At 37.9% G+C, this 12,555-nt stretch overlaps 1 protein-coding gene across 1 annotated transcript in view; it reads left to right on the top strand.

The window, feature by feature from the left end:
• Positions 1–3,890: 3,890 nt before the first annotated feature.
• Positions 3,891–12,555, top strand: part of stat1a (signal transducer and activator of transcription 1a) — a 26,368-nt gene continuing 17,703 nt past the window's right edge. Inside the window, exons 1-8 of the mRNA XM_022665419.2 lie at positions 3,891–4,084; positions 6,022–6,166; positions 7,026–7,176; positions 8,849–8,944; positions 9,454–9,543; positions 9,649–9,727; positions 10,363–10,454; positions 10,569–10,720. Coding sequence (XP_022521140.1) covers positions 6,039–6,166; positions 7,026–7,176; positions 8,849–8,944; positions 9,454–9,543; positions 9,649–9,727; positions 10,363–10,454; positions 10,569–10,720 — 788 coding nt within the window. The 5' untranslated portion in view covers positions 3,891–4,084; positions 6,022–6,038. The remainder of the gene's footprint in view (positions 4,085–6,021; positions 6,167–7,025; positions 7,177–8,848; positions 8,945–9,453; positions 9,544–9,648; positions 9,728–10,362; positions 10,455–10,568; positions 10,721–12,555) is intronic.

Raw genomic sequence — 12,555 nt, 5'->3', positions numbered from 1 at the left:
TTTTTTTTCAGTGTCCTTATGTTATTTGACCTATAACAAGTTGGCAGCAGGCCTTTGCAGATGGCCTTACAGCTGCGAAGGCCAAAACCCCAATAATATGGACCTGATCTACTGGAATCATGTAGGGTAGAGCGGGGCAGAACTTATTACAGAGAAATATGCAACAGATTTCTTATACATTTAAAGGGATTCTTTTAGAACTGGCTTTTATTCATTAATCCAAAAATCTTCACATCATCAATATTTACCCTGATTGTTTTTGTGTAATAAAAGTAGGTCTGTAGTAAGGTGGATAAAAAATTTCACAGAATTTAAATGTTTACGTACATGCCTAATGTCCACCAGTTTGAAACAGCTGGTAGCTCTTAATACATTTTTTTTTGGTAGCTCTTCATGCTTTAAACATTCTGGTATTTCTCTTCACTACAAGTTCTTTGGTAGCCTTGTCACTACAGATCTTACACCCGTCAAGGTGCATCACAATTATCATTATCATAGTATATCTTACACTATGCGAACAATCTACTTTTACACCTTGTGTCTGCGCTTACTTCATGTAAAAAGTGACAGAGTTAGGAATATATCTAAGCTGATGTGAGGTGTGTTCAGGTCAATTTCTGGCCTATTTCTATCTTGGCACTGGAAAACACAGATGCGCCACTAGCTGATTTGAACCCTGACAACAGTCAAACATCAGACGTTCATTCCTATCTTGGCTCAGTGCGTGTAGTACACCCCCACTCATTACACAGACACACACACACACAAGGACTCATATAGCAGTGCACACACCCAACTTTTACATTAACATTAAACACAGTACAACATTAAATAACACTGCCACAGAAGCACGCTCCTGACTCTTTAACGGAATGACAAGTGATACACCCATGATTAATTAAGCTAATTAGTACATACCTTTTGCACCTTTCAAAGCACGCAGGGTGTACTTTTCCTGTCGTTACAATAGCAAAGACTCACTGACACACCCTAAATCGAGAGGCGTGGTGCGCTGTTGACGGCTCGCCTATAGATCACAAAAATAAGGCCCTTTGTCTCTTTCATCAGTCAGCATTAACATACCTAATATAATTTTTTTTTAAAGTCAGTTTAGTAATTTAACCCTTTAAAATGTATACGGGCTACAGGTGTAGATGATTCAAAACTCTTTTTCCTGCAGTAAAATAACTTATTTACATTCTGATTATTTATGGGCTCTGATATCTCCTACAGTACACTTGTTCACTCTGTAAAACACTTAATAATTCCAGGTAAGTAACAGGAATCAATTCAAATTCTGCATGTTTGAAAATAAACATAAAAACTAGACAAACATGACAAAACTGAAAAAAAAAATATTGATTTTAAAATGAAGTTTAGAAAACAGCCAATTGTATTATTTTATTAATTATATTTTGACATTAGCAGATTTACTTAATTTTTTCTATTTTTCTATTACAATTACAATTGTGCTTTTCAGTAATGTTCCTTACCAATCATAAAATCTTTTTATGTATTGCTTGAATAAAAATTCTCAATTTACAAAAATCCTTGCATGATAAGAGGTTAATGTGTTGGTATACGATTATTGGATAGATAATTAATCTGGGTAGTTAAATTAATAAAGTTATAAACTGATATGTTAATGTAAGATACAAAATATAGAAAGATCTGAGGATTGGCAGTGTACATGAACGTGAAATCACTATTTTGCAAACGACAGGCCACAGTTGTCCTTTTTATTTGAAAAAAGGTGTTGAACTGCTTATGTTTCAGCGTATTTACAATCTGATAACTCAATAACATACCTGTCAAGTCTCCCGTTTTGGCCGGGAAACTACCGTATTTTACTCCTTTTTCCCGCCGTCCTCCCGTATTATTATTTTCCCGTAAATGTCCCGTATTATATTAAAATAAAAAAAACATATATTATTGAGGAGACAGGGCACTGACCGCTCTGTGTCTCTTAACCAATCGTGGAGCCGGTTCAAGGAGAAAGTCCCGCCTTTCAGGAGAAACAGCCAATCAGCTTGCAAAGGAGGGTCAGTGTAGGTAAGCCCCCCGTCGCTGTGAGTTCAGGCAGCTCGTCGGAGCAGCTGATGTTAAAACAGATCTGGATATACAGCGATTTTTCTAAAAGAAAGGTAACGGTAGGTTAATGGAAACTATGATGAGATTTTTCTGATAGCTGCTTAAAAATACTCGTCTCCGAAATAAAACACACAGATTAAACCTCTTAAAATAAAAAAAATAAAGTTTGTGACTCAGTTTAACTAGAAATGTGTAGAGGACCGAAATGAACTGAACTGATCAAAAGATAGAAGTATTAATTAAAATTATTAATTTAGTAGGCCCATTAGGACTAATTTTTACTGATAGAATATATCTGGTCCATGTCCTTTTAGTAAAAGCTCATGATACTATTTTAAGGTCACCAACAGTCATTTTGCAGAATGTGTGCACCTTTTGTTCAATTTTAAATCCATTAAATAAATAAAAATATATCATATAAAAGAGTGCATTATGCCAAAAAACACATGAAATCTTAACCTTTTTTTAAATATCTAGAAAAGGGGTTTTAATTTGGCTGTATTAAAAGAATGACATATGTAGGAATGTCCACAACATTTCAGATTCTGATCATCTAATTGTAGTCTGCAAGTGTTTCACATGTGGTTATTTTAGATTTTTTTAAACCTGTCTTAAAATGTAAGGGATACTGGACCTTCGTTGGGCTGGTGGGAGTGGACAGAGGAAAATGTCCCTTATTTTTAAATCTAAAACTTGACAGGTATGATACGGTGGCCGAGAAAGCCCAGCGCAGTGCAAATTGAAAAGCGCTGCAAAAGCACAAAACACATCCATCAAAATTACAACACAGGCGCAGCAAATAGAAAAACGCGCTGCAAAAAGAAAAACGCGCTGCAAATAGAAAAACGCGCTGCAAATAGAACCACAACACAACGGAAGTGAGTCACAACACAACGGAATTTTCCCGGGGGACCTTAAAAGATACTGTACCAGCTGTATACAAAGGACAATAAGTGGCAAACAAGCTTCTGAAAAGTAAGTAATGTTTATTACCTGTGATTACCACGGTTGTGTGCATATTATTAAAAGTTCTGCTTCACAAAACGCCTTGTTTGCCACTTATTGTCCTTTGTACACATAGTGAAGTCCGAGACGTTACTGAAGACGCAGCTTAGCTGGTACAGTATCTTTTAAGGTCCCCCGGGAAAATTCCGTTGTGTTGTGACTCACTTCCGTTGTGTTGTGGTTCTATTTGCAGCGCGTTTTTCTATTTGCAGCGCGTTTTTCTATTTGCTGCGCCTGTGTTGTAATTTTGATGGATGTGTTTTGTGCTTTTGCAGCGCTTTTCAATTTGCATGCGTTGGGCTTTCTCGGCCACCGTACCAATAACCATTAATAAACTCATTTAAATACTATATATACTATTAATTTTAAAGTGGCAGCATTTCTATTTACTCACTTACTGTTTTTTTGTCATTTGTGGCCTCAGGGCAGCAATATACAGTTAGATCACATTTGTTAGGGGAATAATGATGATAAAGCCCAAGTGATGGTTATTATTATTATTTTCCAAAATATCCAGAAAAATAAATGAATGCTATAGGGGGTTAATAGTAGCAGCTATCGCCGCTCTTTGTGGTTATTATTCATCATTAATAAAGGTGTTTTTATCAGTATTTGTGAAGCTGTTCTGTAAGTGTTGCTCATGTTTAAACGTCTGGAAATTCTTAGAGCCTTGAGTTTCAGTTTCCCGTAAACCACGTGATTACACCGAGGCGATCCCTGCCGCCGTCACGGCCGCGGTTCTGCGTTTCTATTGGCCGGCGCGTAGAAGAGCTCGCTTCTGATTGGCTGAAGCTCGTGTCAGTTCCACACGCCTTCCTGGCTGGTTTGCGGGGCTGAGGGAGGTGGAAGTGCGCGTTCGCGTGTTTTTATTCCGATTTTAATGATTTAAAGGCCTTAAAAGCGTCGGAGATAAACCTCAGCAGCGAGTTCGGGAGGAGAGGAAGCGATACAGAGCCATAAACCTACCTTTTAACCCGCGGAGTAGCCGGTGAGTGATTAATAAACTGTTAAAAACGCTAAATGTTAGCGCTAACTTTAGCCAAACGGCAGGACAACAACAACAAGGAGAAGAGAGAGGGGTGTAATAACTAGAGTTCGCGTCTCAAAACGACCTAAAATATAATGTGCTTTAATAAATCAGACGGGCTGTAATAAGCATGGCCTAATTTCTGTGTAACTAACACGTTTTACCAGGTTTAACTGTAGTTACACTTTTTTATAACAGCTCTGAAAGTTCAGGTGTAGTTAGTTATTTAGCTCGAGCTTACAGGGTCCTGAAACTCTTACCTTGTGCAGCATGGGCCTGCACTACTGTAGGTCTGTTAAAGGTTTACTGTAGGTCTGCTAAAGGTCTGCTGTAGGTCTGCTGAAGGTCTGATAAAGGTTTACTGTAGGTCTGTTGTAGGTCTACTGTAGGTCTGCTGAAGGTCTACTATAGATCTGCTGTAGGATTGTTGTAGGTCTGCTGTAGGTCCGCTGAAGGTCTACTATAGATCTGCTGTAGGATTGTTGTAGGTATACTATAGGTCTGCTGTAGGTCTGTTGTTGGTCTACTATAGGTCTGCTGAAGGTCTACTATAGATCTGCTGTTGGATTGTTGTAGGTCTGCTGAAGGTCTGCTTTAGGTCTGCTGTAGACCTGCTGTAGACCTGCTGTTGATCTATGATAGGTCTGCTGTAGGTTTGCTGAAGGTCTACTATAGGTCTGCTGTTGGTCTACTATAGGTCTACTATAGGTCTGCTGAAGGTCTGCTATAGATCTGCTGTAGGATTGTTGTAGGTCTGCTGAAGGTCTGCTGTAGGTTAGGTAGCACGTTTTTTTGTGAGTAGAGCAGAATAACTTGGGTAAATTTCCTTGTTTTATCTGTTTACATAATTTAGTCTACTATCAAAGTCTAGTCTACTACATAAGCATAGTATACTGTCTGTCTTTCTGTTTACATTTTACTTTATTAAATTAGTTTAAATCAAGATGATATATGTTTTTTTATATGCCATAGCTAACACTGTAGGTTTATTGTTCACAGTGCCCTTTAGTATGTATTTAAACAAAGCACAAAAAGTAAGGAAATTTGTGTTTACTATATTATTGCTTTGTTGTAACAATGCTTCTTGGCATTTTTGTCACGGATGAGAGGTCAGACGTAAGTGCAGATATTACATTTTAATTAAACAAACCACATATACAAAAGCAAACATGGGTAATGCAAAAACTTAATGGTATAATTACTTTTACAAAGACTAAAACAAGGACTAAGCAAAACATAGCAAACAAGAAACTCAGTAGCTGGAACAAGGCTAAGATCAAAGACTAAACAAGCTAAACACACAAAAAAACACGAAGACTTAAAAAAATAATTAAGGGACTCATACGGAATTACATAGTAAACAAAAAAGGGTTTTGCCTTCACAATCCCCTGACCTAAACCCAACTGAGATGGATGATTTGGGATGAGCTGGAGCAGCAAATGTTGTTTAGCACCTCCAGGAACTCCTTCAAATAAAACTGTTCCAGGAGACCCAATGAAGTCACTGAGAAAATAACAAAAAGGTGCAAATCTGTCTTCATGGCTAAATTTGGTACTTAAAGAATCTATTCTACTAAAAAAACATATTCATGTCCCTCTTACATGTTTAGCTGTGATGGAGAAGTTCCGTAAGTTGCTCCTATGTGTTACGTTTACAAAGCAATCAGCAAACTTGATGTAAATTTTACACCAATTTAATATTTATATGTTCAGTTGGTTTTTCTTGCTTTGTTGTATTTTTCTATTTTTTCTCTTCATGTGGCATATTTGATGAGGAGGAAAGAAAGAACTTTGTTGTACAAGGAAACTGCAGATGACAACAAACTCTTTTAACTTGAACTTGAATTTGAGCCAGCTCCAGAGCTTTTCTCATGAAATTCTTTCCCAACCATTCCCAGAGAATCGAGCATCAGAGATGAGTCAGTGGCTCGAGCTGCAGCAGCTGGATTCTAAGTTCCTGGAGCAGGTAGACCAGCTCTACGATGACACATTCCCCATGGCCATCCGTCAATACCTGAGCAGTTGGATTGAGAGCCATGACTGGTGAGGACCAGAGCATGCAGCTAAAAGAATGCTGTTCATTTTTGTTTTCAAAACAAAGGTGGTTTGTTGACCCAGTTATTGGGATGTGTGGGTATCAGTCACGTTTATTATCAGTCTGTAACATCCTGTGCTTCAAAATGCTGCTTTTTTTGTTGGTTGTATAATGGAAGTGAGCTGAGCCAATGTTAAAACACTAAAAATGAATGCATTCAACAATTTAGATAAAATTCATTCTATTAACCAGTATGAATACATAAACAAACATAGGCTACCATGATTTTCACTGATATGGTCAGACCTGGCATTCCCTGTCTGCCTGCCAATGACTCCAAATGTTCTCCAAAGAAAGACTCCAGTTCCCAGAAGGCACATGCGCTCAGTCCTTCCGACACATTGGCGTTCTGGCTCACCTTGCTTCTGAGAAAGCTCACACCTGGAATCAGTAGTATTAAAAGCCCCTGTTTATTTCACTGGTCACCCGGTTTTGAATCTATCTCCAATAGCTCTTCTACCTCCCGTTTCCCGTTGTACTTTGTTCTTTGTTGCCAACCTTTTTTCTATTTTTGACCACTCTGTAGCCTAGCCCTTTATTGTTTAACTGTTTCTGTTTTTTAATCATCCCTTTGCCTTCCTCTGACCATTTTTATCAGCCTGACCCTGTATTATTATTATTATTATTATTATTATTATTATTATTATTAAATAAACTATCTGTTTTATATCTGCGCTTGTCTGTCCCGTGACAGATATTTAGTATGGAGTTATAATAACATTAATATCCAGAATCAAGTTCTAAAAACATTAACATCTAGGGTATTAATGTTATATTAATAACCAGCCGCTTCCTCCCTCCCTTTAGGGACCATGTTGCTAACGTGGAGAATGAGTCGCTGGCCACGGTGAGGTTTCATGACCTTCTGACCCAGCTGGACCACCAGCATAGCCGCTTTGCGATGGAGAAAGACTTCCTGAACCAGCACAACATCCGCAAGATCAAACGCAACCTGCAGGTCTGCAACAACACTCGTGGTTTCAGAGATCCTCTTTTATCATCACACTTCTCTGTGTGCACAGTCACGCACGCAAGTTGTTAGAAACTTTTAAATAGCAGGTTTATTATGTTTGACTGTAGTGCCGTCTCAGTTATCCAGTAACTATAAGGAGTTTTTAAATTATTTTGTAGATTTGTTAAGGAATATTCTTTTTAAAAGAAACAAAAAGAAGAACACTTCAATGTTCTTCTATAATTATAGAGGCTGTAGAGGCTGTTGTTTCCATGGACTGTTGTAAACATAAGAGCTTAGCCACAGTGTAGATTACATACCAAGCGGCAATCATTCCAAGCACCACATGCTGTTGTGTAGAAGACAGCACAATAATGATGTCTTACCAATACCGATAACATAAATTTAAATTAAATAAGCAATTAGAAGCATTATGTTATAGTGTGGTTGTTAGAGTGAAGTGTTTTTTTACTTGCTACAGGTACTAAATGAGCGTAGAATCAGTGCAAATTCATTGGACCACTGTCTGTATTCATGCATTTCTATTTCTGTTGTATACAAATGTTTAGTAGGGATGTACAATATGGACAAATCATCTGATGTGCGGTAATGCTCTTGGATATGCGATAGCGATACAGAAGACATTAAGATTCTACTTTAGTTTAAACTCTTTAAAAGTTTTTCAGCACTTTGTTTGGGCTCACAATTTTTTTCCAGGATAAGAGGTAGTTGGTCGGTGCATACACTGCAAATTTTTACCTCACACTACCTCACACTGCCCTGCTCTGCCTCACTCCACTTCATTGTGCCTCACTCATCAGCACACAACTTCATTCATCACACTCATTCTACCTTGCTCTGCCACACTCTGCCTCACTTAACTTCGCACTACCTCCCAGTAGCTCATTTTACCTCACCCTTCCTCACTGCCTCACTCAATCTCATACTACCTCACTCTACCTCATTCTAATAAACTCTTTTTTGCTGTCCCACTAAACCTCACACTTCTTTACTCTGCCTAACTCTGCCTTATCTAGCCTCACAGTACCTCACTACCACACTAACTAACTCACTCATCTTCACTACCACACAACCTCACTCTAGCTCGCTACACCTCACTCTGCTCACACTACGTCACAGAACCTCATCCTATACCTCATTCTCTGCTTGCAGCCATGTTGTGTCACATTAACACTCGACTGTTAAACACTGGTAATACAATATCAATTTTATGTTGCTTGCAGCAAACTTACAAACAATAGCTTTATCTGAAAATCTGACATGTATTAACATACAGGTTAGAATTAGAAGTTAGAAGTTAAAAGTTGGCTGACAAAAGGACTCTATTATTATATAGTTGTTTCTTAGGAACAGGAATTATTTCCCCCTTTTTCCAGTCTTCATGTCCTCATTTTCATGTCTGCACATGTCCTGGCATGGCCTTCAAGCTACTTGTTTTTAACAGCTTCTCACTATTGATCCACACCATTACACACAAATAGTGTCTGGCGTCTTTGAAAGCTTTGAAAGCTCTTAGTTTGTGCAGATGAGATGAGAGCAGATGAAACCACAGATGCTTGTTTTTCATCTTCAGTCTCAGATAAGATCTTATATCTCAGACACCAGGCATGAGATGTGTATTCCAACTAATGTGATCACAACCTCATTTGTCTTGCAGACCCTGTTTCAGGACAACCCCGTCTCCATGGCGATGATCATCAGCAAGAACCTGAGCGAGGAGAGGAAGATTCTGGCAGCGGCCCAGATCTCAGAGGTGGGCAGCAAATGTCTGACTGTGTAGACGCCTAAGCAAAATGGCAGACAGTCAGGGAGACATTAGCTATATGGACAGATGTATAATTTATGCCTATATCAGGAGTGTTAAAGTTTTTGCTGTTTTGGTGAGAGTAACTGTGTCTACTATCTAGAGAAGACCTTGTATGAAATTTTGAGTGTTACTCATAAAATCTCATAACAAACATTTTGAATGGAGGGAGCATCATCAGTCTAGCATTAGGCATGGTGCCAATATATGCATGTTTATCAGCTCTGGGGAGTCCTATTTTAGCAGTACTCTCTAAAGCCTTAATTATTATTATTAATTTATTAATTGTTTTTTTACAACATATATTCTGAAATGTGATGAGTTCTATCTTGCCAAATTTGGTCTTTATGTCTCAAAAATTGTGACACTAGAGCTGTTTGAAATTTGTGTCATGCCAAGGTAGGTGTTTCTAATAAAGTGGTCCGTGGTGGCATATTAATTTGTTGTGTTTCTTGCAGGACTCAACGCAGAATGCTCAGAGTGATATGATGATTGAGAAGCAAAGAGAGCTGGATCACAGCGTGAAGGCCATTAAGAGCAAAGTACAGGTGAGGATCACTGGGTAACTAGTTTTAGATGTCTAGAGTTCATATTGTCAACTTTCTGTTTTATTTAGATTTCGTAACATAAATAATCTATGATGATCTCTATAGGAAACAGAGCAAAACATAAAAAATCTGGAGGATCTCCAAGACGAGCATGACTTCAAGAGCAAAACACTGCAGAATCGAGGTCAGGGTCTAATAGTCTGATTTTTATTTTTAATTTTTTGATTGTTGACATGACATGACAATATGAATTAAGTTAAAAATGAAGTTCTAATAACATTAATACCCTGATTGAATTTATAGTTGTACCAACATTAACATCCAGATTAAGGTTCTAGTAACATTCAGGCTCCAAGTGGTCCAGCGGACTAAGGCGCTGCCACTATGATCGGGAGATTGCTGGCTTGAATCCCGGTCACGCAGGTTGCCATGAGCTGCTGGAGCCGTGAGAGAGCACAATTGGCTTTGCTCTCTTTCTGGGTGGGTAGGTGGTGCTCTTTCTCTTCATCACTGCTAGGGTGATGGCTGTGAGCTGATGTATCGGAACCGAGTCGCTGCTCTTTCCTCCAAGTGCACTGTGATGATATTCGGCAATGCTACATCAGCAGCAGCTCGAAAAGAGGCGGTGGTTGACTTTACATGTATCGGAGGAGGCATGTGTTAGTCTTTACCCTCCTGGTGTTGTGGCATTACTGATAGTAAAGGGGGGTTGGGTAATTGGCCTTGTAAATTGTGTAGAAAATGGGATAAAAATAGAAATAAAATATTAAAAAAAAGATTCCAGTAACATTTTAGTGATACAACTGTATGTGTTTACAGAGGAGCTGAACGGCACAATATCCAGAGAGGAACTGAATCGTGAGAAGGTCTGCCTCAGAGCCATGTTCATGAAGCTCAACGAAATGAGAAGGGTGAGAGTCTTAAAACAGGAGGGATCTAAGCACTCAGACATGAGTGAGTTCTGAACCTCTGGAGATGGAGATCTCATGGTTTGCTGGACATATTGTCTGTGTGTGCTTGTTTAGGGAGTGGTGAGTCAGATGTCAGAGGTGCTGAACCTGGTGGAGCAGCTGGAGTATGATCTGATCAGTGTAGAGCTGCCTGAATGGAAGAGAAGACAGCAGATGTCCTGCATTGGAGACCTCACCAACATCTGCCTCGACCAGCTGCAGAACTGGTAAGATATTTTGTTCCAGGTGTAGCTGTTCCTACTACACCAAGGTTTTCTCTACACTTCCTTAATTACGTATTCAGGTGTTCCTGACACACCTAAATCAGGTTTAATAGCCTGTTGTACACTATTGTCCTCAATTTACCTGAGCCAAGTATGCTGGTTTTCCCAACATACCTGAGCAAGGTAAGCTAATGTTCCCAACACACTTGTACAAAACATGGTAATGTTCTTACTGCCAGAATAAATTAGATTTTTGGCATATCTAGACTGTTTCCAAATTTTTAATAGTCTGGACAAACAGAAAAATAACACATAAAACCCTTATTTTTGCCAGGCAGATCCAGTCCACCTTTACAGGTGGTTTAAAGTGTGATTACAGTCAGATTTGTACATACTTTACAGTCACACACAACAAGACAAACAGCAAACTTATTAAACTTATTAAACTTATTAAATCAGGTGTGCTAGTTTTGTGGCAAGTACATTACTTCCACTATCATACCTGACCTTCGAATGCTACTGTTCCCCGTACACCTAAATCAGTTATGCAAATGTTCCCATACTCAACACACCTGGCTCAGTTATGCTTGTTTGCCCAACATTCAATGTGGAACTGGACATGAAAATAACTATTTAATCAGCTATTCATTAATTAAATTTTTTGTCTTAAAATAATAAAAAGATTAAAAGTCATGCAGTTTGATAGGACAGTGCTATTAATTCTGCACAATCTCAGACGAGAGTCTCTGACAGATTGCAACAGATTTTAAATACATTGTGTAATTCCAGAGGAAGTTGCTCAACTGCATGCATGCACACTGACACTGGGCCTTTTATATGCCATATTGAGACCAGGGGCACATTTCTGTTAGATTCTGTGAATGTAAAGGCACACTGCAGATTTATACTGGATTATAATCGTTTAGGACTTATTTCTGTCAGTGTTTATAGACTATGATACAGGATTATTATCACGTAAACAGTAAGTAGTGTCATACTTCTAAAACAACAGGAATAAAATCACCTTCAGTTTACTGTGGAGGCTGCATACATTGCAGATTTATTTGTGTCTGACTGTAAAGACTACACAGAATGCAGGTATTATTACACTGGTATTATACTGGAATAAAATCACTAACACCTATTAATATCAGACTGTATAGAGTTTATTGCACTGCAAATTTATACTGGATTAATTTCCCTCCACTCTAATTACCATATGACTGTATAAACTATCACAAACTGCAGGTTCATACTGGATTATCATAACTCAGCACTTATTACTTACTGACAGCCTGTAAAAACTGCTGTACTGCAGATTCAAACTGGATTAAAATCACTCAGCATTTATTATTGTCAGAGTGTAAAACTGCACACACTGCAGATTTATACTATATCACCGTATTATCAGTCAGCATTTATTACTCTCAGAGTGTATAGACTATTACACACTGCATACTTTAAAATTGATTAAAATAACCGGTAACACTTTACAATACGGGTTCAAACTATACAAACTGAATATGTAAAATAATTATTAATTGACACTAGTTAAGACAATATGAATAATAACTGATAAATGTTTTAATTCATTATTATTTAAGCATCTAAATTAAGTATTTTTAAGAATGTCTAAACTAGTGGTAGTTTTATTATTAGAATTATATACATAAAATATAATTATATATTATATATCATTAGTTGAGGTGTTATTTAACTCTTTTACAATGTTTATTATTGTTGTAAGTAGTTTTTTTGGGACCCTTATTGTAAAGTGTTTCCAAATGACTCCACAGGTATTACTGTCAGACTTCAAAAAATAGATGTTGATTTATACT

This window comes from Astyanax mexicanus, chromosome 23 (genome assembly GCF_023375975.1).
Source record: "Astyanax mexicanus isolate ESR-SI-001 chromosome 23, AstMex3_surface, whole genome shotgun sequence".
In the NCBI taxonomy this organism is placed as follows: Eukaryota; Metazoa; Chordata; class Actinopteri; order Characiformes; family Acestrorhamphidae; genus Astyanax; species Astyanax mexicanus.
Note: the sequence above shows the minus strand (reverse complement) of the source record. Positions and strands in the feature narration are given on the sequence as shown.